At 40.7% G+C, this 23,447-nt stretch overlaps 4 protein-coding genes across 12 annotated transcripts in view; 1 reads left to right on the plus strand and 3 right to left on the minus strand.

Annotated features, from left to right (window-relative positions):
- The window catches only part of LOC125775160 (tyrosine-protein kinase Btk29A-like), a 71,108-nt gene extending 56,145 nt beyond the window's left edge, over positions 1-14,963 (minus strand). Inside the window, exons 1-2 of one of the 4 annotated variants that reach the window (XM_049445693.1) lie at positions 14,723-14,963; positions 11,283-11,820 (exon numbers count right to left, since the gene is read on the minus strand). In XM_049445693.1, coding sequence (XP_049301650.1) covers positions 11,283-11,438 — 156 coding nt within the window. In that variant the 5' untranslated portion in view covers positions 11,439-11,820; positions 14,723-14,963. Of the gene's footprint in view, positions 1-11,282; positions 14,181-14,716 lie in introns of those variants that run through there. The other 3 variants (XM_049445692.1, XM_049445694.1, XM_049445691.1) reach the window with 3 other exon arrangements.
- Positions 14,964-15,132: 169 nt separating this feature from the next.
- On the minus strand, positions 15,133-16,559 carry LOC125775173 (dolichyl-phosphate beta-glucosyltransferase). The gene is made up of 3 exons (XM_049445726.1): positions 16,313-16,559; positions 16,075-16,249; positions 15,133-16,013 (listed from the first exon to the last, which is right to left on the minus strand). The coding sequence occupies exons 1-3, from the start codon at positions 16,382-16,384 to the stop codon at positions 15,277-15,279; spliced, it is 984 nt and encodes a 327-aa protein (XP_049301683.1). The 5' UTR covers positions 16,385-16,559; the 3' UTR covers positions 15,133-15,276.
- A 159-nt stretch (positions 16,560-16,718) lies between these two features.
- Positions 16,719-21,884, minus strand: LOC125775172 (putative RNA-binding protein Luc7-like 2). Of its 6 annotated transcripts, none has more exons than XM_049445721.1 (9): positions 21,689-21,726; positions 21,447-21,541; positions 21,044-21,165; positions 20,694-20,920; positions 20,480-20,634; positions 18,870-18,968; positions 18,204-18,787; positions 18,083-18,127; positions 16,719-18,020 (listed from the first exon to the last, which is right to left on the minus strand). In XM_049445721.1, exons 4-9 carry the CDS (start codon positions 20,740-20,742, stop codon positions 17,864-17,866), a joined length of 1,089 nt encoding a protein of 362 aa, XP_049301678.1. In that variant the 5' UTR covers positions 20,743-20,920; positions 21,044-21,165; positions 21,447-21,541; positions 21,689-21,726; the 3' UTR covers positions 16,719-17,863. The 6 variants fall into 6 exon arrangements, with proteins under 6 accessions (XP_049301678.1, XP_049301681.1, XP_049301676.1 ...); XM_049445724.1 differs by having other exon boundaries at positions 20,480-20,583; positions 20,694-20,975; XM_049445719.1 differs by having other exon boundaries at positions 20,694-20,975.
- A 254-nt stretch (positions 21,885-22,138) lies between these two features.
- On the plus strand, positions 22,139-23,019 carry LOC125775193 (uncharacterized). Its single transcript, XM_049445747.1, has one exon. It carries the CDS (start codon positions 22,420-22,422, stop codon positions 22,918-22,920), a length of 501 nt encoding a protein of 166 aa, XP_049301704.1. The 5' UTR covers positions 22,139-22,419; the 3' UTR covers positions 22,921-23,019.
- Positions 23,020-23,447: the final 428 nt, after the last annotated feature.

The following is a 23,447-nucleotide window of genomic DNA, read 5'->3' on the forward strand; positions in this document are numbered from 1 at the left end:
TCATTAAACCATTTCAAGTGGTCATCAAAGGTGCATTAATTATGCTGGAAGGATAACCTCAATCTGGAAGGCGCAGTACACATCTGGTAAAACCTTTTTCATCAACCAGTTGGGATATTGGGATCGTCCAAACTTCTTCAAACACGCTCAATTTGTCACTTGCGAAGGGTTGTTGAATCAAGACAACATCCCAAGAAGAGACCCCGAAAAAAAACACATTCTTCGTAGGACAATATCCCCTTTCGGAGGTCATTCAAACTACAAATAGAGCGCTAAAGTGGCTCGTTGTGGTTCTCAAAACGCGACATAAATTAATCATCGTTTCCATATCTCATCTGGGAATTGGAATCATTTGAAAAGGGACTCTAATAAACGGAAAGGGCCACCTCTCTCTCTCTCTATTTCAAATACGGCAAATGAAATGTAAACTAAATGTAACAATAGTGTTCGAAATGCCGACTCCGACAACATGTTTTCAGTATGTAACAGAAGAAACCCAAACCGGAGGATTCCTTGCGAGCAATGAACCACACCGAAAAGGGTTTCCCGAGGAGGACTTCCAAAAGATTCTTCCAGCTTCCCTTCCAGTTCCACAATGAATGTCTAAAAAAAATGGGACACACAAATAAAGACGAGCATCAATCGAAAGCCCTCTTTTGGCTTCCATCGTTCGTCTAGCGAAACCGATGTTGCTCTCGTACTCCATTGAAGATTAAATTTAACCTCCCGCGTCATACACAATCCTACCGATGCATTCGTCTATCGACAAGCGCATCTCGCTTCTATCAACTTCTATTACATTGTCAAACACACAAGATTTGTAGCGTTCTATAAATCATGTTACACAGTCCATCGTCTTCACCCAATCCCAAGCCCAAGGAGAATAGTGTCGTGTTACGAGAAATTCAGTCCCAAAGGCGATACCCAACTGAGGACTTTAGTTCGTTCGTTCGTGCCTGTGAAAAGACTTGCATTAGAGTTGCTTCCTGCAACCCCGGACAGGGGAGGTTTATTCCTTGGTCGATTGTCATTGGAAAACTAGGTCCACTCGGGAATGAAGCCATTCATGCTTCAACTTTATTAAACGAGGGTGAGAAAGAACTTCTCGAACTCGCCCATGGTGGTTGTTGTTCCAGCTGATAGCTGATTTATGTCCTCAGATGTAGAAAGTTCGACGGTATGTATGATGGGACGGGATGCAATGCCCGAAACAAAAGAAAAGTTCTCTAGTACTTCCACCTACTGCTTTGCCGTGACTTTGCCGAGGATTTGCCGACTACACAAATGTGGGCTACCAGGGGAATCAGGAACGATTCATTTAAAACACAAAAGCCTTTCGATTTCCGATCAAATGACGTACACACATCTGTGTATTACTTTGTTTAGATAACATTCAATTAATGGCGCAGCATTCAATATGAGCTGAAAGAAATGGGGTTCAATGAGGAATACTTTCTCTGTTTGTTTGAGGTTGGGTTTTTTATGTATTGGAAGCACTCGACGTGGTTGTTTTTGATTGCAAAATTTCAACACATGAACTTTATTTCAATAAAGTTAAAATACATAATCACTAAACTATCGATACTAATGGAGTTTTAAATGTAAAACACTAACACCACCAGCACACCACGTATCTAGGTCGGTTGTCGTACTGGAGACCGGTCCAAGGTTCCCCCCCGTTTTTCCTATACGGGCAGATTGATTATTGGCCTGCTGCCAAAAAGTGTGTGCACCCGGATAAGCAGGACACGATCCTTCTTGCAAGAAGATTGAGTAGCTTCCGGCTAAAACGGGTGCAAGTGCAAGCTGCCAACAAAAATTATTTTCCACTCCGTACGAACCTCTCTTTCTGGCTGGGATAAAGAAGGGGCTAGCCTAAGCTAAAGATCCAACCGATAAAACACAACTCCATAAAAGGAAGTGCACGATGCGGATTGCTTTAAGCTGTACAAATTCAATTTAGGGAAATATATTGCCCACCCTGTACACAGATGAAGGAGATCGTTGCGAATGTTAAAATTAAAAAGCTTTTTTTTCGTAAAATAAAATTAAGAACTTCGTTACCGAATTAACAAACCACACGCGTACGTCTAACATACCTCTTTAAACCCTAATCAAGTGGCTTTTGAGTAGCGCTGCACGGCCTGCCGTCAACAATTCTCTCGTCTTTTAAATCCCAAATCGAGAGTTCGTTCGAACGCATCCAAACCCACAGTCTAGCCGGCCAAACACAAACACACTCCCGACCAGGATTTTGCTTGTTTTGAAGGGTGGCTTTTCATACGCCTGGCTGTGGGAGGGGGTGGCAAACGCACTGTATAGGGGATGGATTTTTTTGTGTGTCCACCCAGAACACGCACACCGATGGTCAACACGCACTCAATCACTCTCGCACACACTCCGATCTGTATTTTTGCGTAACACACACACACGCGCGAATTTCACACACTGACACACCCACACACAGCTTGTCAATTCGAAATCCTTTTTTTTACTTCTTCTTTGTTTTGCCTTGTTATACTGTGGTTAAGCCGCTTTGTTAAAATTTAAGCAACTTCTATGGAAAGAAAAGCACGTACCACTCATTGGGCGGTATGTGTACTGCGTGATGAAAATTTTCAAACCACTCTACACGTATTACGATGATTAATCCAATTCATTGACTAAATGCGCTTTATGCTGTGAATGAGATTTAATTCCAAACATCTGGAATCACGCACGGGGGGAAAAATTGGGGATTGAAATTTTTCCACTAGCACAAAAATGAGGATATCTTTTTCCTCCTTTTCCCACCGGGAACAGGAACACTCCTTCAAGAGGTATCAATACCACCGCACAACTCTTACTTTTTTTATTTTATTTTATTTCGAAGGAAAAATACTGACCACACCACACTTCACTGCATCCAGGAAAAAGGGAAAACCATCTCGCATGTCACAACTTCTTCGAATTCACACACTTTACTGCCGAACCGCTTCCAAGTGGGGGAAAAAACACGGCTTTGGTCACCTTTGCCACGGACTACAACAAAACCTAACACCTACTGGGCGTATATTTGAGCGGCGTACCGTTCCGTACTGACTTTTTACCAACGTTTGACGCTTCTGACGCCCTTGTATCACACTATCACCATCTATCCCGTCCCGTGGTCACGTAAAAACAGGACTGGGCGGCTCCTGGGTGTACCCGGACATACATTTTCCGAAACCGATACCACACCAACACACACGCACCAACGGACACGCAAGCCGTTGCCGATTTTTCTTTTCTTTTTTGTTTCGTCTCAATCTCGGTACCGTCACAAATCGGGAAAATTCGGTTCCGTGCCGGAGGCGCGACCATACCAATACAAGGGGATGAACGTGCGCGCACGCGTTCTGTATCTGCATCAAGCTACCAGCTGATAAACGGCACCAATACAGTGCCAGTTGTTAGTATTTTCCACTGCGAGAGAGGAGTGTCCCGAAAGGATCAAGCGTGCACGTTTCTGTGTGCGTGTACGGATGGGTGAGTTTTCCGACCCCGTCAACCCTTAACGGTGGCGGGTTGCGAAAATTCTACATGCATTCATTTTATCGCGGGTTGAAAGGAATGCAACAAGGGTTGGACAACAAAAAAACGATGATTTGTGATGGGTATATCATCTTCAGTATTTATAGAATTTATTTATTTTATTAATAAAACAATAAATTTATTAATAAATAATAAAACAAAATAAATTAATTATTTTAACATATTCAAAAAGGATAATCAAACATATGGAAGAGTTCCACTGCACTTTTTCGAATGGTAAAAAAACAAAAGGGGGAAAACCCGATTCTCTCTTTTTTCCACCCTATACCAAGGGTGTGGTGAATCATAGGAAGAGATGAAGAAGAAGAAGGAAAAAAACCCCGGCGCCCCATTAATCCCTTACATCAACAGTAACGCGTCCATCCAGCCAGTGCCGCATCCTTAATCAAATTCAACCAACACGTTGGTGTTGGTGGTGTTCACATTCATCAGTAGAGTGCCGAGTAGGGCCCGACGACATCGATACTACTACAGTTGTGCCGTGTACGTCCAGATAAAGCATATATCCGCTGCTTATCGTCACCCATACGTGAAACGCAAAACTAGACACGATAGGCGAAAGGATGCGCAATAGCGATGATCCTTCGTCGTTATAAAATAGAACGAACCGACTGGAAAATCATTTACTATGATTTTTATTTATTGTAATTTTTTTTAATTTTATGATTTAAATTCATTACATTAAATTCATTTTATTAACATTTCTTTGAATGTTTTAATAAAACGTGCTACTTGCAACAAAAAAAATATAAAAATGACAAAACAAATCAAATAACTTTATTGTACAAAATAAAACAAAGTATTATTTTGTATCGGCTCGGTTTCGAAATGTATGCTGAACGATTCGCAAGCAATGCAAAGAATTCCCTTTTCCTGATGACTTTTCCCTCTCCTCTTTCCGCTTGGTTTTTTTGCCCTTCCTCTTTTACTTCCCTCGCGGAAAGTGTTGACCAAGGTGGGAAAACTTCCAAGCGCTTCACTGTCTATCTAAACCGTTTGTGTGCCGAGTATCCTCTCTCCGTATTGTTTGCTAGTTTCGTTATGTAGCCACATGCAACACAACAAAAAAATAAAAGAATGCGACACAGCCATACCAACCCCATAAGACCGTCGACCTCATTTCATTTCTACTTCTTCCAGCGGTAGCAGCAGCGGTAGCGGTAGTTCCCTTTGCTGGTGCGCGCTTCCTGGTTCAACTGCAAACCGGTGCAAAGGGACGACCACTTATCGCATAAATTGCGCACCGAGTGTGCGGAGTTATTATTACTGTTGGGTGGCGCACTGTCGCTCTTTGACAGCCATACCCCATCACTGGGCCCACACCACCCATTTTAGCACCCGTTGGCACGTGAAAATAATGAACAGCACAACATTGTGACGAAGACACACATTTAAAACCCAAACAGGGAACACAAACACGCACACAGAGCGAGAGAGAGATGTACAAAGGACACAGGATGCGCGTCGGTGGGTCAAGAAAAAAAAATAGAGATAGGCATTGATAAAGAATGTGAGTCTTTCTTTTTTGAACGACACAAACACAAAGGATGTTTGTGAGATAAATAAAATGTAGAAAAAAAGTAAATAACAAAAGAAAGGGAAAAAGTAGAAGAAATAAAAGGTTTTCAATAAAGAATTAAACGAAACAAACAAACGAATGACTTAAATGATGTAGAATAAAATATGAAACTCTCTTATGGAGAAAATAAAACTAAACAAAACTAAACAAAATATGATTATTGGCAGGAAACATTCCTAGTAAAAAGATCAAAATAATAAAACAACACATAAATCATAAAGCAACACATAAAATAGCTATAAAATATGAGATAAATCAGATTGATGGAAAAACATCGTTTAAAACTGAAACACCGCCGTTTAAAACGTATCTGTCCATCATAAATCACCATAAATAATACGAAGACGGTTAGGGTTAGTTCCGAAATAAAACTAAAATAAAATAAAACCACTCTATTGTTCAGCGAAACAATTAAACTGGGTATGTTAATTAAATTGCATCGGCCAACAAATATTCAAATGAGCTTCGTGTGACAATAAACATGTCCACCCGCCACGACCAAAGCAGGTTGGTCATCAGGTTGGTCAGATGAATCATGGCAGAAGATTCGTAGAAAACTCTCCCATCACTCGTTCCAAAAATGCACCAAACAACACGTCTGATCGGGCGGCGATCGTAAAAAGTCGATCGACCATTCGTGGGAATGTGTCGTCGTCGCCTGAGATCACCGCGGAATCGACCCCCGGTAAGGGTAAGATCCATTCAACGCTAAAGTTATTATCAAAACAAAAAAAAATTAAGTCTTGTCGTGTCGAGATGTCCTTTTAGTCGCATCACCAAAAAGGTAACTACAGCGATACATTTAAACACAATCAAGGCGCTTTTTCTCGCGTGCAAATTACATTCTCCGTTCGGTGGGATTTTCGTTGGATGGTTCTTAGTAAACGGGGCAAATTATAGAAAACAAACTTCTCATATCGGGCGGGCGGCAAACATGACAAAAGCGAAGCGAAAAACCGCATCCGCTAAAATATAATCATCGCTGACACTCGGATTTGGACCACCGGCGGAACGGAACCGAGCTTAAAATACGCATCCAACGTTGATGGTGGTACGTTTTTTGTTTGGTTCTTCTCTCCCCCCTTTTTATCGGTGCGTTACGATCACCGATCAAGAGGTAAATATCAAATTTATTAAGCCGCACTTTTCACACAGCTTGCGGATGGCGGTTCGTGCCTTTCGTGGCTTCTTTCCTGCCCAGGCGGCGGGGGGTTCGTCGTCGCTCATGATGATATCAAGATGAATCATTACCATTACCGGGGCGACTAAAATCTTACCAATTCTTGCAGGTACGGCGGGGCGGCATCGTCGCAAGTTGAAAACAAAAGCTTCCAAAACAAAACACAAAAAAATGGTTGCATCGGTTAGTGTTGCGTGTACGAGCAGCGTGGTTCTCACTGAATGCGGACACACCAAGACCGAGTCCGAGGCGGTGTGCGATGGAAAATTCACGTGTGGCGATATTTATGTGTGTTTTTTTTATTTCTTTTCTTTGTGATTTCACCTTGCGCCTTGGTTGATTCCGCGATTCATCCGTTGTCGAATAATGTGAATGATTTGTTTGCTGTTTGTTATAGGTTAAGTTTTGCCGCCCTTGTGCTGGGGCAGCGACTGAAGCGAACACGAGACATGGAGAGGCGAAGAGAGGAAACAAAAAAAAATATGCCAACAACGTCAAACGTCTTGTTGCGGCGTCTTTAATCAGCTTGTTATAAGCGCGCTGTGCTATGGCGGTGGTCGATTGGCGGCGATCTATGGGAACGCTCTATCGCACATTTTGTCGGATTGGCTTATTATTATTATACAAAGGCAAGGGGCAGAACGTAAAGCGAAACACGCTTTCCGCCGATAGTATGTGCGAAATTTATTCTCATATGCTTTTAGAAGCGTTCGGATCAAAACGGTAACATAATACTTACGGCAGTACAAAACTACCGCACGATGGAAGATAAATTCATCCTACAGTAGAGGATATTTAAAACGGGAAAGAAAAAAACAAAAACGGACTAATCAAACCGCATCAGCAGCGATGTGGATCAGTGGCGGAAGGAAGAGAGATTTAAAATATAGCGAAATTCATACCTAAATGAGACGATGTTTTAATACATAGCTTGCGTGCTTGTGTGCAGTGTAGCTATACAACAAAGATATTTTTAAAAAAATCACATTAAGACAAAACATGCCAAGGAAATGGGTGATAAATATTAGGTGTATAAGTAAGTTTTAAGCGTTTTTTCCGTCTCGCGCTTCTTGGCTTTAGCGACCTTACAACAGGTCACGCCGGCCCTTCCTGGCTTACTAGAGTTATTTTACCACGTAGCCGGATAGTCAATCCTTGCTACGGGGGAACGGACAGGATGGGATTTGAACCCGGTCCTGCCGTGTGGACGGGCGCCGTTTACCACATGCACTACTACCAAACTTACCCCATAATAGTGCCGGAATAAAGCGGATGAATTAGTATTTCACATCAACCTTTTCTCTAAATAGTGCTTCACCGAATCAGCAACATATGGCCGAGCATTGTGGTAATGAGTCAAAATTGCAGACTTCAATCAAGTTCCATATTCTGGTCGTATTTCCTTCATTACTCTCTTCAAATGAATCAGCTGTTTCCCTGCTGAGTACTAGAGATGAGAATAACACCTTTTTTTAGTGAGTCAACTCAGACTGAATGAGTCGTTATGAGGAGTCAGTTCGTTTAACGACTCATTTAGGAGTCATAAAAAATCCGGCATAAACGTATAAGTTAAGGTTCGCTCATTATATCTACTCAAGAGTGTAAGCATGTAGCCGTGGTGAGTCGAGTTGCAAAAAGAGTAAATACGTGAGTTGAAGCGAAAATGTGCGAGTGAGTTGAACGAAGATGTGCGATTTTTTAATACTTTTTACCCCTTTTTTTATTTAAAACATTATTTGAGTGAAAAGAAACTTATTTCAGCCAATTGGCATTAAAATAAATCAATTTAAATTTTTTTGCAAAATTTCTCAAAAAAATGGCAATGGGTACCCCTTATGAAATTTTCGAGTTGAAAATTTTTTTAAAATTTTTTTCTGATTTTTTATTATTTTTTTAATTCAAAGCATTATTTGAGTGAGAAGAAACTTATTGCAACAAATTCGCATTCTAATATATCACATTTATAAATTTTGCTACATTGCTCAAAAATGAGGACAATTTTACATTTTCTCAAACAGGGTATTGAACTTGGTTCCGCGAATAATTTCTGACACAGACATCTGAGGGCATGGCCGTCCAAGAAGAAAATGTAGCCATTGGTGCCATCTATCGATCACAGGTTAAAGATTGGCGATCCGTTAAATACCGACAGAGTTATAGGCAAAACTTGGTGCAAATATGAGCCTTATGAAATTTTCAAATTTTTATAATTGTTTAATTTTTTCTAATTTTTTATTCTTTTTTTAATTTAAAACATTATTTGAGCGAAAAGAAACTTATTGCAACCAATTGGCATTAAAATAAATCAATTTAATTTTTTTTTGCAAAATTTCTCAAAAAAAACGTAAGGGGTAAGCCTTATGAAATTATTGAGTTGAAATTTTTTTTTTATTTTTTTTCCGATTTTTTATTCTTTTTTGTGTTTAAAGTATTATTTGAGTGAAAAGAAAGTTATTGCAACAAATTCGCATTAAAATATATCATATTTATGAATTTTGCTATATTGCTCAAAAATGAGGAAAATTTTACATTTTCTCAAACAGGGTATGGAACTTGGTTCCTCGAATAACTTCTGACACAGACATCTGAGGGCATGGCCGTCCAAGAAGAAAATGTAGCCATTGTTGCCGTCTATCGACCACAGGTTAAAGATTGGTGATCCGTTGGATACCGACCGAGTTATAGGCAAAAATGGGTGCAAAAATGAGGAAAATTTTACATTTTCTCAAACAGGGTATGGAACTTGGTTCCTCGAATAATTTCTGGCGCAGACATCTGAGGGCATGGCCGTCCAAGAAGAAAATGGAGCCATTGGTACCATCTATTGACCACAGGTTAAAGATTGGCGATCCGTTGGATACCGACAGAGTTATAGGCCAAACTTGGTGCAAAAATGAACCTTATGAAATTTCCAAATTTTTATATTTTTTTAATTTTTTTATAATTTCTTATTCTTTTTTATTTAAAGCATTATTTGAATGAAAAGAAACTTATTCCAACCAATTGGTATTAAAATAAATCAATTTATAAAATTTGCTGAATTACTCAAAATTTCAACTCACTCGGACATTTTCGTTTCAACTCACGTATTTACTCGTTTTGCGACTCGACTCACCACGGCTCATGAGTGAGTAAGTGAACATAGAGTCACTAAAACTCCTCGTGGTGAGTGAACGAAACTCGTTCAATACAGCGTTCTCACTCACTATCTCACTCTTACTCACTTTGCACATCTCTACTGAGTACTGATGGTTTCAGTACTCGGGAGTAGTTCATAATATATGATTTCCTTCTGATCCCACCATATGCAGCGCAATATTAATATCTGTGACTAAATAGTTCGCTTTGGTATTTCGGATTGACGCTTGCTTTGAAGCTTTATCCATTTATTATTCACAGTGGTTTTAAGTAACGCAGTACTTCAACCCTCAAATGACCCTAATGTAAAACGTTGAAAACTTACTTGTACACCCAAACACACACACACACACACTATTTTACAGCTCGTTTTTTGCGCCTTAATGTAGGCATTGGATTCAATTGGAGGACTAAAAAACAATAATTATGGATTATTTAGCTCAACGTTCTAAACATGATGCTACGGGCGGGATAGCAGATTGCATAAAACGTAAAATGAAATAATTAATATGAATATTACATACCTTATGGTAACAATCCGAAAAATGAGTTATTATGTTTGGCAAATCTCTAGAGGAACTAGATTCCCTGACACATGCAACATCACTCCGTTGCCGAATGCTTTACTATAACTAAACTATTCTCATTCACATATACCACACACGCACAAACTGTAAATGAAGGTTTAGTAAATCATTCGGAGCAAATAGGCTTGCTCTTGTAATCTCGTACATTTATTACACAAATTATAAAAATTATTGTTTGAAAATAGTATGAAGAAAAATTTAGGTAAAAAAAATTGATTTGTAATAAAAACAAGGAAAATTAAATGAAGAGAATAAAAAAAAAGATGGAATAACATATGAATATATTTAGTAAAAAAATGTCTGCTCCACACCGGTCTTGGGACGATTTTTTGCACAACGCTTCGCGCCAGGACTTGAACCGAAGAACCACAAAACAAAACAATGACAATGATTGATGACGGTCTTTTAGCGTTAGGTGGTTATCTTTGTTCGACCAGTCTGAAACCGATTGGGATGGTAAACATTTCTGCAAAGATTAAGACACCCTACTTCCGGTGTCGGAAATCATATCGCCTGCATATGAAACAGACAGAAAGCGAAACTCTCGAATGCAGAAGAAAACCATTTAAAAAAAAAGAACCACATACACACTAAACACGCAATTAAAAGCACTACAGTTAATTGAACGAGTCGACGACATGATTGTTTCATTCTCCATCCACCCCAAAAATAAAACTGATGACAATGATCGATGAAAGATTGCCAATATGGTGTTTGTGTGCGAGCTGATGATCATGCGCTGATGTTTAATCGATTAAATGATGGTTGTGGCGCACCGATGACTGTGGATTATGATGATGATGTCAGCGAGCACATGTGGTTTGGTTTTGATTTGTGTTCTTGTTAGGAATGTATGCAGCTGATCGTCTTGTTTAGTGATTTAAACTTTAAGCACACCAATGCAACGTCCTTTCCCGGTTTCAGCAGCATAACGTGGAACACCACATCCCATCGTAACATTGTGATTAAAAGCGAACCAGAAGGTTCAATTAGTATTGCTTTTGTTTTGTTGTTTTAATGTACATTAATCGCAGAAGGATACAGACACACACGGGGTAAGTACGATTAATATGTTAGCAAACATCGCTTTCCAAAGCACCCTTCTTCAGCAGGCGTTTCAAGATCGATCAGACAAAATTGCAATTTTCCACATGGACAATTGTCCGCATTTATCCCACCTAAAGGGAGGCGTCCCAAAAACAAAGCGAAAACCCAAAAAACTTACCTCCAAATTTCCAATATCATAGTACGAGAGATAGAAACGCGTCAGCTCGAACCAGCGCGTCTTGTAGTTGACCGGCGTGAAGCGTTTTTTGTTTTGGGACCGTTTCACCATATAGCCGGATTTTAGCACAAAATCGCTCCGCCGTTCGGTCATCATCTTCGCGATCGTGTACCGTTCCTGATGTACCGATCGCTATTAATGGCTGCTGCTGCTGCTGCTTTACGACGACTAGTTGCACTTGTTTCCGGCATCGACTAGCTGAGTATAAGGCCTGATGAACAAGAGACCTTCTCTATAAGGACTAACACCGGCTTTGGGTGGTTGAGAGCTAGATTGATTTGTTACTGCACGTCTTTACTCGGTATGGGCACCATTATGGCATACTTGAACGCGTTGGGTTTACTTAATAAAAAATTTGACTAAAGTTGAACACACTGATGTTAAACACTACTATATGCGAGTAGAATATTCTTAGCCTGGTTTCATGTTTCTAAACTGATAGTTCAACACACTGCACTTAGTTTTATCTTCAAACAAACTGGACAAAAGGTAATCAATCAATCCATTCACTGCTTTACTGTCGCAATGCTTGTTGGTGACCCAAAAGAAATGTTTTTTTTTTATCACGGAAGCGATTTACAATCTAATCACTAAAACCCATAAGGATCGGTAGATAAGATCAAGTCGTGCGCCTATGTTTTTAATTATGTCATATTCTATTTAAACCACGGGGATACCAGTGGCACCACGTTTTCCGTTCGCTTCTCGATGTAAAACTAACCCTCAAGAACGGGTAACGAAATTTCATCAAAGAAAACACTTTGCGTCACAAATGGGCAATAAACAACAAAAACAAAAAAACGCACACAAAATAACAAAATACACAACTAAACAAAAAAGTTTTCGAAAAACAAAAAAACTCATCACAAAAAAAACCTAATACGCGACAGAGAAGAAAACTGTTCCCGCCGCCGCCGGGAACACAGTACGGAACCGGTTCATTTGCATACCGGGCATTAGCGCGAAAAAGGCAATGGTCAAACCATAAGTTTGTGAAGTAAAAGACGCGGACACAGTCGGTGCGGTCACCGTATCGTTCGCGTGTGGACCAACCCGCTCTCCCCCCAGTGAATGGACACCGATCGGTTCGGTTGCGATGTAGGAGGCAGAGCGAAGGTAAAACGCACAAACAAACATTCGCCCGATTCTCGATACAATGGCATAATTAATTCTACCCGCGTACCGATCGAACCGATCGGCAACAGGACGCGTTACGCGTTCGAGGTTCTCGCACATTGCACTGGCGCAACGCAAAAGGAAGCGAAACGAAATGATCGTTTTTTTGTCTTCTGTTTCGTGGCTATCGGGTGAGATTTGTCTTCTTGTTACTCGGACCCGTCGTCATCGGATGGTTCTTAGAATCCGTGGAGGTTGGGCATGTTGTAGCAGGATCCGATTAGGAAGTGTCCGCTTATATTTTTTCCTTCTTCAAGCAGCAAAGATAGCAAACGATCGAGTGACTAAATTTTTAAAATTTTGGAATGATGTCGCCTTGATACGGGGATGTAAATAAGGGGGTAGTAAATGGTGCTAAAAAAGACGAATAAACCTAAGTTTTTTCTTTGGGGTATGGAGATAAATTATATATTAATAACCTGTACTGTCGGCAAAATTTTGCTCTTTAATAATTCGACATTCGTGTCATTCTTATTTGGATCGTGAAGTGTTCCGCATATCGCCAAAAACTAACCGTTTTTGTAAATAAAAATTCTGTGGTTGATCTCGTCGAATTAATACTGCCTCAGTACATCCAAAAATGGCAATTTAAAGCACTCTATGCTTGACCCACAAAAATCCATTTAAACACCAAACAAAGAAGGTTCCCGCATTGGCTAGGATGACTCACTGGGACCGTAAGCTGGTTATTACACCGATTCAACATCCATCCAGGATCGTGCCCGAGCGTTGATGGAATTTATATAACCATACACACCGCACCTGTATCCCGGATCGTGTCATTGGGAACCTGTGCAGAAATGCATTCCATGCCCGTGATATCACAGACGTTAAGGTATGGTCACCCATCATAAACTGCCCTTCACTGGCATCCGGTTCTTTGGGAGGGTTTTTTTAAGATCAATCAAGCGTGCACCGGTTGCCAAACGGTGCCGGTGAGTCAGCTGTGAGTTGAGTTGTAAACGACGTAATCTACTTTCTTTCGCCGGGGTGCTCTTTTGAAAACTCTTGTCCACGAGGAGTCGGTAGGAAAAACCGGTCCGCAAGGTGTTAATATCCGGAAATTTTTGTCATTTCTCTGGATTCATACCGGTAATACGGTAATATGTTGGATGCTGACGAGCCCACCTGAATTTCTGTCAGATCAGCAAAATTGATTACAAACCTTTGAAGAAGGTATGAACTATTATATGAAAGGGAAGGATTAAGAGAAATGCTTTTAAATATGTAATAAAGCTACTCCAAAGAAGCAACAGTGAGGAAAGGAGATAATTACTAAAAAAGAACAAGTGAAAGTGAACAGCCTTAATTGAATGGTGCAGGTGCAGAAGGAAAGATGTGCGATGCTACTGGCTACTGACTCATTATTTACAGCTGATTCATTGATCAACATCCGAATAGAAACGTTACAGAGTGTGATCAATCGATCGATTTTTAAACCATTTCATCGCCTACTCTATGATGGTTTCTCTACTTGTTTTCTCTTCCGGTGGACAGCAGCACATGTTTCGCATGTGTACACTTGCAATTTTTGCCGATGCTCACTAGATTGCGTGCACCACTAGAGCTTCGCCCCTTATTCACGATCGTCAATCGTCACAATGAAGCTGATTGTGCTCCACGAACCCACTTATCGCCAGACGAACCACGACCCGCGTACCACGACCCGCGTACCACGACCCGCGCGACCCGCAAAAAACATGTGAACCTTGGCTATGCCCTACGACCGGGACGGGGGCATTCTTTCCGGAGCGAGTTTTGCGATTCCCGAGGCTAACCGGAACAGCGATGGATTGATCGTTCGCGACAAACGCGTACATTTACACTGCCGTCGTCGGACACGTTCTCGTTAAGGACTTGGTTCCGCGGTCAGCCTACGCACGCAACTGAATTGGAGAACGACAAGACTTCACCGAACCGCGACGATTTCTTTTTTTTTCGCGTTCTGCTTGTATGGTACGCGACACGGATGGGTATTCCCTTGATTTTTTTTTTTTAATTTTATTTCAACAATCACACACTCAAACCGATGTCTAACTCGTGCTCGGATTGGAGCAAAGTGTAAGTTAACAAATTCACATCACACTTTCCCGTTCGCTTAACATCGTGCATGATCGCATGTGCTGGAACTTACGCACAAAATGCAACAGATAAAGGTTGTTTGGAGTTTACCATTCGACCCTATACAATTCACATACACTTACACCATACATTTAGCATGCTCAAAGGCATTCATACGAAGCACTTTAATGCCAAACACTAGTTTATCATCACCGAAATGGGCATCTTACCGAAAATGCACGCAAGAACAATGTTTTTCTTCTCTGCGGTTGTTGCAATGTAGTCGCGGTCTGTTTTGACAGCTGCTGGCCTGGAGGTTTGTTTACGTTTGGACGAAACGTCAGTAGTGACACTGTACAGAAGGGTTAGTTTTTGGGGGATGGAAAAGAATTGCTGAAAATTCAACGGTTTAAATTTAAGGACAATGGAAAAATGTGCCTTTTATCTGGTCCATGAAGAAAGGTAAGTGACAGTCCCTTTAATAGATGTGGAAAAATAACGAATCATCGCTTTCAATTAAAATATTTTGAAAAAAGTAATAACATCGATCGCGTACAGAGGCCACGATTTCGCTTATGTTTATTCCATCTGTCTCATCTATGTCTACATTTAGATTATTCTGTTGCACAAACTAAGATATCGCAAAAGAAAATGTTTAAAAACTAAACCTAAAAGCGTGAACGGCTTCTCACGACTTTCAATTAACGTGCTCTTTCCGCAACTGCCATGCACCGATCGCGTACCGGAACCAGATCAGCATCAAATCCCGACCCATCTCTAACCAGGACCAGAACGGTGTCAGCTTTGAACCCTCGATCTCCGTCCAGTTTACTGCAACCTCCTCGATCGGAATGTTGTACGATTGTGCAATGAACAGCAGCTCCACATCGAATGCCCATCGTTCGACGTGCATCACCTGAAACAGTTTCCGGGCGGCCGAACGCGAAACAAGCTTGAATCCACATTGTGTATCACGCACCTTTTTGACCGCAAACGTCCACACCAGAAGGTGAAATCCGTGCATTAGGATCGTGCGGAAGATTGTTCGTTTCGCCGTAGCTTCCTGCTCCAGATGAGCACGCGAACCAATCGTTAGTGCATCGCGCTTCCATTCAAAGCCCGTCATTTGTTCCATGCTGCGTTCAAGTTTCGCATAATCGGCGAACTTTGTCGCACCGTCCGCATCGGCAAACAGTAGAAACTGGCCACGGCTGCTAAGCATCCCAAGACGAACCGCACCACCCTTACCACGGTTTTCTTCCAGTTTCAGCAAACGCACCTTATTTGCACCGTATAGTTTGACGTACTCGAACGCAACACTTGGCGTTCGATCACGGCTACCATCGCTCACGATGATCACCTCGTAGGTGAAGTTTTTCTCTTTTCCAGCACGTTTTTCCAGATAATCTAAACATTCATCCAGCATGAGGGGCACTGGAAAAAAAAGATTAAACTATAACAATCTGTTTCTAACATTATAGTGTATTCGGCTTACGTCTTTTTTCTTCGTCAAATGCGGGAACGATCACACTCAACCGCACCGTTGGTTCGTCGTCTAACGACGGAAACGGTTGATTATTGATTGCATTCGGATCGACATAGTACTCTTCCTTTCTATGACGTACTATTGTGGGAAACGGTGTCGTCGTCACCTTCAGAACTATACCAAGCTAAAAATGGGTTGGTTAACAATCGGTTTTGCATATACCAACTTCGCTCCACCCATTACTTACCAAAACGAAAAGAAAAAATATAGATCCGGAACCGAACAACAGCGCCAGCTGGACAAACTCGGTGGTCAACATTGTTGCAGCGGGATTCTTGTTCAGATTTGCCTGTTATTGTTGCATTATTTAAAACAACTGATACTGATACTTGGATACAGTGCGACGTCTTGGTAGTTGATGAAGCGGACGTACACTTGTTTTTGCCACAGCCGCTGAAAAAATGCCGACGCCGACCAAAACATTCAAACGTCAGCTGAAACACGTCAGACACCCCAATGGGGCAGTGTTGCCAGCAGATTGTTGATACTTTACAGTGGCCGAAACAGACATTTACACTCGTCAGGTTTATCATATGAATTTATTTAGTTTTCGGATTTCCAGTTTAACTTTTAGGTAAATAACAAAACAATAATTGACACGTATTCTTGATTTTATTTCTTCTATTCAACTACAAAATCTGTACGGGTTGGTACAGAGCTTTTATTAAAGGTAGTTTGCTCAAATGCTTATCGGCTAAATTTGTATTTCTCGTAACGCAATACTATACAAAAAACCTTACGTGTTGTGTAGTTCCTTATTTGATAAGAAATAGTGATCCAATCGGGCACTCGATCCACTTTGCCAAAGAGCAACAGCAGGTATAGTTGTTGTGTCATGCAAAAAGGTGAAAAATACATCTTTCACTTACCAAAAATGAAAGCCCGAACATATTTGCAGATCGGAACATTTTAACGCTGGACCGTGTCTGGCGATAAGGAGGACAGATGGACTCATATATGCGTGAAAACATATTTATATTTAAAATTCTATTTACTTGAAATCAAAGACAAACTAAGACAGAACATTACTTCAGGTTCAATGATCGCTCTCATCCGAACGAATCTACTCTTCGCGGATTAATCTTACTTTCGTTTTTTTTTTACAGTTGATTCTATCCTACAATTGGACACTTAATATAATTTTGTATAACACGCTTGAAATACATACTCAGAGGTACCGCCAATTTTGTTGCTCGCCCTCTAGGGTCGGTATCGAAGTAATTTTCGACGAATGCACCACAATTCAATACACTCGCAAATATCGCACTACAAATATCGTTTTGTAGCATTGTTTTTTAACTTATTTTCACCAAGAACACACTACTACCGGAAAGAAACATAGTTACAATTTTGAAGAAGAAAAATAAAACATAATCATTCTAACAAATCGTTCTAGCGAGTGAGAGAACAAACAAATTATGCCTCACACGTCTTCCTATTTGCCAAATTATTGTTTTTGTGTGTGTAACAAATATGTTAAAGAAAAAGGTTAAATTGAAAAGAAATGAGAGTAAAGAAATACTATGCTTACAAATTAATCGATGCTCCGGTGAATCCATTCACGGCACGATCAGACTGATCCACCGTGTCACTATTTGTTGCAGATAATTGTGTTTATTAATTGTTGCGTTACACGTTACTCTCACACATACTTCCTTCTTACGATCGATGTGGGATATTTCAGCTACCTATCCTCTAGTACCTGTTTTTATTAGGATGTCTACATGATTATAGATGCTTACCGTCTGGATCTTTCGCGCGATCGTGATCGTCGTCGGCGATCGTTGTGACGATCACGCTCGCGGCTACGATCACGGCTCCTAGACCGCCTGTTGTTGCGATCGGACGAACGGCGTCGTTCACCGCGATCGCGTTGATCACGGTCACGTTCGCGACTACAAATGAAAGGATATTGTAAGTAACAATGGAACATGTTTAGAAACCATATGCAACTTACCCTTCGTTACGATCTTTCCGCTCGTCCGCAGGTTTAATTTCACGCCTGTAAGTTAAATAAAAGTCCACATTAAATTGGGATATACATTAAATACATTGTCGTGTGGCAGAGCTAAACTTACCCTCCTGTATCCTTTCGATCACGGCTGCGAGCCAATGCCCGGGAACGCCGATCGAGTTCCCTTCCGCCGACGTACCGTGATCGGCTACGATCCTCATGGTCACGATCACGACCCGTTTTCCGTAGCTCCTTCTGGCGCGGCCCTGCCGTTTTCTCCAGCTCGGCCAACTTTTCACGAATGGCCAAAAAGCCAAGATGTAGCTTACCGCCAAAGTGATCCGCCAGCCGAATATCGTTATCGTGTATACCCAGATAGGCTGAGCAGACTTCACACACGCGCAACTTCTGCTGCTGATAGGTACTGGCCGGTATCGAACTGCGATATTCCTGTTCGGCGCGATTCTTTTCCGAGCGAAGCTCTTCGATTTCCGACATAAGCTTCATGCTTTCCTCCACCTGCCCGGCCTCACCTAGAGCTTCCGCTTTGGCAAGTTTCTTGCCTATTTCCTCGGCCAGTTCATGCACCGCATTTGCCTTTGCTGCCACCTCGGCGGTCAATTCTTCCTGTGTTTCAGCAAGCCGCTTCTTTGCCGCTTCCGTGCGACGATCGCAATCTGCGATGAAAGCTTGCAAATGTTCCATTGCCTTCCAGAGGAAAAGAGGTAAAAAACACAATGAATAAAATATCGCTGAAACAGACATACAATTGTACGGATAAAGTACTTACATCCACATCATAATAATAGTCCTTGTTCTTCGACGCATTTTCGTAATCGGCTCGCAGGGCCAGATCGTGCACCTTTGGACATTCGCCAAGGTCCATACGCTACACACCGTTAAGGAACGGAGGGGAGAAAGAAGGAAAAACAAAACACTCGATTGTTTAGTACAAGTGGGGCACAAACATACATGACACCGAAAAGGGCAAGACAGCGCGACTTAAATGTGTAAAATCTAATCTCATATAATGTAACACCGCTACAATTGCATCATTAAATTTGCCCTTCACTGCACCATCCGCATACAATCAAACGATTAACAATTCATTCAGTATAAATATGCTACAAAATGATATCTCACGCTTGATGGTGCAGCGTGCATGGAAAGCAAGTAGATGATCCTGTAAAATCAAAAAATAGCTTATTTTGGTAAAAAAGGCTACTATCGAAGAAAATTGATTTTGCGTAAAGAACCTAGGTAAAATGTACATTGGATGATGTTTTGTTACTCACCAAAATATTCAACACCACACAGCTAAATAATGAGAAACGTCCACAAATCAACGGTGTGATTGTTTTAATGCTATGAATTGGTAGAGTGTGTCCCTAAGAATGTACCTAACCCTATACATTACAGCATTACTATTATCCTTTCCGAAAACAATACATATGTACGTAACGTAATTATTTATGTTTTCTATATTTAGTAAATTTATAGGAATTGTTATTTAATAAATAACTTTTTTATCAATACGGCCAGGCCGTTCTACCTGAAAAAATACCTTTTTTTGTTGAAAAATGTTGAACTGAATAACTGAAAATGAATAACAATTGTCTACAAAAACCTTATCTATTGTAAATCAAAAGGGAATCAAACGGAATATCTGTCCGAAGCTGTCTATAGTTCCAATTGAGTATTAGGAATGAACATATAAAAAAGGCGCTGCAAATATTCTCTAGCAAATTGTGTGTAATATTCTATTAAGTCTTGCTATATCGCTTCTGCAAACATAAAACTCTGCCTTTTCGAACTTCTTAGTCTCATTCTCCTGCTTCTTTTTTTTCTGTATACAATAACTGTTCAACTGTCTTCAACACCGATCGATTTGTAAATTGTGTATCCGATCCATTACGTATACTCTGTTGGTTTCAGTCACATAAATTATTTACGTACCCGTAAGCGCAACCAGGATCAGATGAAGTCAATAGGATTTGCTCTCGTGTGCTTTTGGTTTCGTTTCGTTATTAATACGTACCCAAGACCGATTACCATTCGCTTTGATTACACTAAACGCGCAGACCAACGGACAATGCCTGGGAGAGGAGGGGAGGGTGCACATTACTAGTGACACCACACACACATACACATTTCTTCCGCGATGCGTATGTAATTTGTACTACTGATACGGGGATTTTTATTACTTGATGTTCAACTAAGCTTATGTGCCGGTAATGGGAAGAATGTAGGATCGATACGCATAATCCGGATACTCGCGCACTGATTACGCATCGTCGGGCAAAATACAACAAAAATCAGATTATCATCTATCGCTGGTAGAGTAGGTTGAGAATAAGGAATATTGATATGTTTTGCGGCAAAGTAGTAGGAAACACTTACGTACGACAGCAGCAGCAGCCTGTCTACTAAAGTGACCGCAACCCCTTTTTTTCGGTGGTTTTCCTGCGCGAATCGCTTTATTGGCAAGATGGTAAAGTAGGGAACTAAACGGTTGGCATCGTTGGAGAGCGGTAATGAGCAGATGACACGTGGTACTGTTAAAGGATTTCTTTGAATAGCACAGGTGAAGATGAGCTGGGTACAGTGTACTTACGACTCTGCTTCAGTATATTATCTCCCATCACCAACCATCTCCCTCTCATCAACCAGTGCCATCATCACTTATCGTGCGCTAGAAGAGCTTGTGCCTTGTGGACGGATACGAGCTTGTGTAATACCCTGGACTAGATCTGTTCTTATTGGTTTATCGTACGCGCTTTCTGCGTTATTTGTGAGTCAATCGAACGAAACCAAATCGACAACCATAAGCGGTCGGGCACCCTAAGCGGAAGATGAGATTGATTTTTGGTGTTTTATATGCATAGCACATGCACATCTAGAATGCGACAGATTTGTTTTTTAGCTTACGGATTGGTGTCCACGTATGCGGTGAGAGCAACTTACCAATCACACGCACCTTCGCTTTCCCATTATCATTTTTAGTGTGGATATTCTTTTCATTCCTTTTTGAAATGACTTTTTATTTTTGCTTGGAATATGAGGAAAAAGCGACTTGTTGTGACCGTCTGTAAAATAGAACAGAACCGACAAGAGTGGGAAAAATAGAGTAATACGAGCAGACTGTCATAATGCGCACGATTGCCACAACCTTCACCGTGGATATGGTATTTGGTAAACATGTAATCTAATTATACTTGGATTTCGTTCAGACAATTTTGGACAATACTTTCATGTGGGAAGATATGTAACGACAACAACATGTCTGGATAGAGAGTTTGTAAAGTAAAGGAAGACATTGATACCTAAGCGTACAAACGTATCGAACCATTCCGTGGGCATTACTTACCGTTGAGGCCAGGATCTCGTGCGGGCAGCAGCCTAATAAAAAACTCTTACATACTTTGCTGTCGTAGAACTTCACCGAGTACCGATTGGTTTCGCCTGATAGGAAGATAAACACGGGGAAAACACAAATGGTTGATAACGTGAAACATTCTGCGATGCGCATAAAAACAATCACTACCACTGCACAGCAATATGGTTCCGCCTCTCCGACGGAGGTCGTGTGGTTGCAAAACTTTAACTTACCATTTCTAGCCGTTCCCATCAGCTGATCAAGCATTGCCCGCATTTGATCGTGTGCTGACATGTTGCAGTTTGCTTTTTTGCAGCTTTAAACAATTGCAACACGATTTTATTAGGTAAATTTAAGTAAAAATAACCACAACACGACTGAAACACAAACTTCTTCTTCGGCGCTTGTGAAAATTATGACAGTTGTCATTTATGCTGCTTCGCAATGTGACAGCACGACAATGCAGGGCTAGTGATCGAAGTCAACGGGTGGTCGAGTGAAATTGTAACTACTTTTATAAGTTTTGTCTGAAGTGGACTGATTTCTTATTGCTTTGAAGTAAAAAATAAACATTATCAGATGAAATAGAACTGCATAAAAGGGTTTATAAACTATTAAAATTAGATTATTTTATTATATCTCGCTACCAACCCTGTTTTTTCTATCGTACTGATGTTTGACATTACCTGTACAAAACAACTTTGTTTACAACTTTTTCGGATTCCGTTTTCTTTGGATTTGCGCCCGTGAATCCTAAAAATTGGTAAAGACGAATGCTGTTCAAGGATTTAGTAACAGTATAGGCTTAATTTTAACTGCACGTAGCAGCTGCCTCTGCCGTAGGGTGTAGAAGACCTTCACCGATGATTTACACCATTTGTTTACATTACATCAATGTAACGAAGCGCGATTACACGATAAGAAACGAAAGTGAAAGTACGCGCCATCGATAAGGCGGGACACGATGGAAAGTGACGATAAAAGTGACATCAAAATTAAGGAAAAACTCAACCTCCACGTCAAGAAACGTTTGCAGGAAACGGTTAAAGATTCACCCCACGATAAACATGATCCCAAGGACAAGAATGGTGCTACGGCAGCAGCTAGTGTAACCGGTGCTCCTAGGACAAAAAGACAGAAAACCAAAAATGCCTCTAAACACACATCAAGCGCACCTACAGCAGCAATCGTACCATCAAACGGTCCGACAGCCATTCGAACAAATGATCTACTTCTGTCGCCTGGTGCTGCAAATAGTAATGATACAACCAATAGCAGCATCAATTCCACCGATCAGGACGGGGAGTTGAATGACCGAGAAGCGGGTGACAAGGGCGATAGGCCAGCCAAGTCCAGTCCACGAATGGATATATTTGCGATGATATTAAATCAAAAGAAGAGCTCGCTGATGTGTGATCCTGAAGTGATCCAGTTTATGAAAAATCTAACAGAAAACAAAAAATAATGATTTAATCGTTTGCATCGCAATGTGTTCAGGTTGCTCATGTAGCCGGTACTTTTATAAGGAAGTATTTAAGCTGGAAGGCTCAAATATAGACAAAAATGATAAATGTAGCATTGTTTTATTCCCGCAAAGGCCCATTCAATATGTTATGTTACAACAAAAGCCGCTTTAGGCAACTCGGTCATTTGAAGAGAAGAAGCAGTATTTAAAACTTTACAATAGCAGTTTAAGTAACTGCGAAGGGCAAATAGTTTCTAAATGTATTTTAAAATAATTTGAAATAAAATTATTTTTGCATAATTTACAGGGTGCCTCAAACGCCATCATCCAAGCAACAAATTCGCTTTTCATTACAGTGTTGTCAAATCAACAGCAAGTGTAGTTTTATAACTACGGTAAAACTAGCAAGAAATGGATAATCCGAATATTTTTGCTCAATTATAAATGACTGTAGGAAGACATTAAAAGCAAATACTTTCGATGAAGAAGAGATAGCTTTTTTTCTACAAAAAAATAAGCCAAAAAAA

This window comes from Anopheles funestus, chromosome 2RL, assembly GCF_943734845.2.
Source record: "Anopheles funestus chromosome 2RL, idAnoFuneDA-416_04, whole genome shotgun sequence".
In the NCBI taxonomy this organism is placed as follows: Eukaryota; Metazoa; Arthropoda; class Insecta; order Diptera; family Culicidae; genus Anopheles; species Anopheles funestus.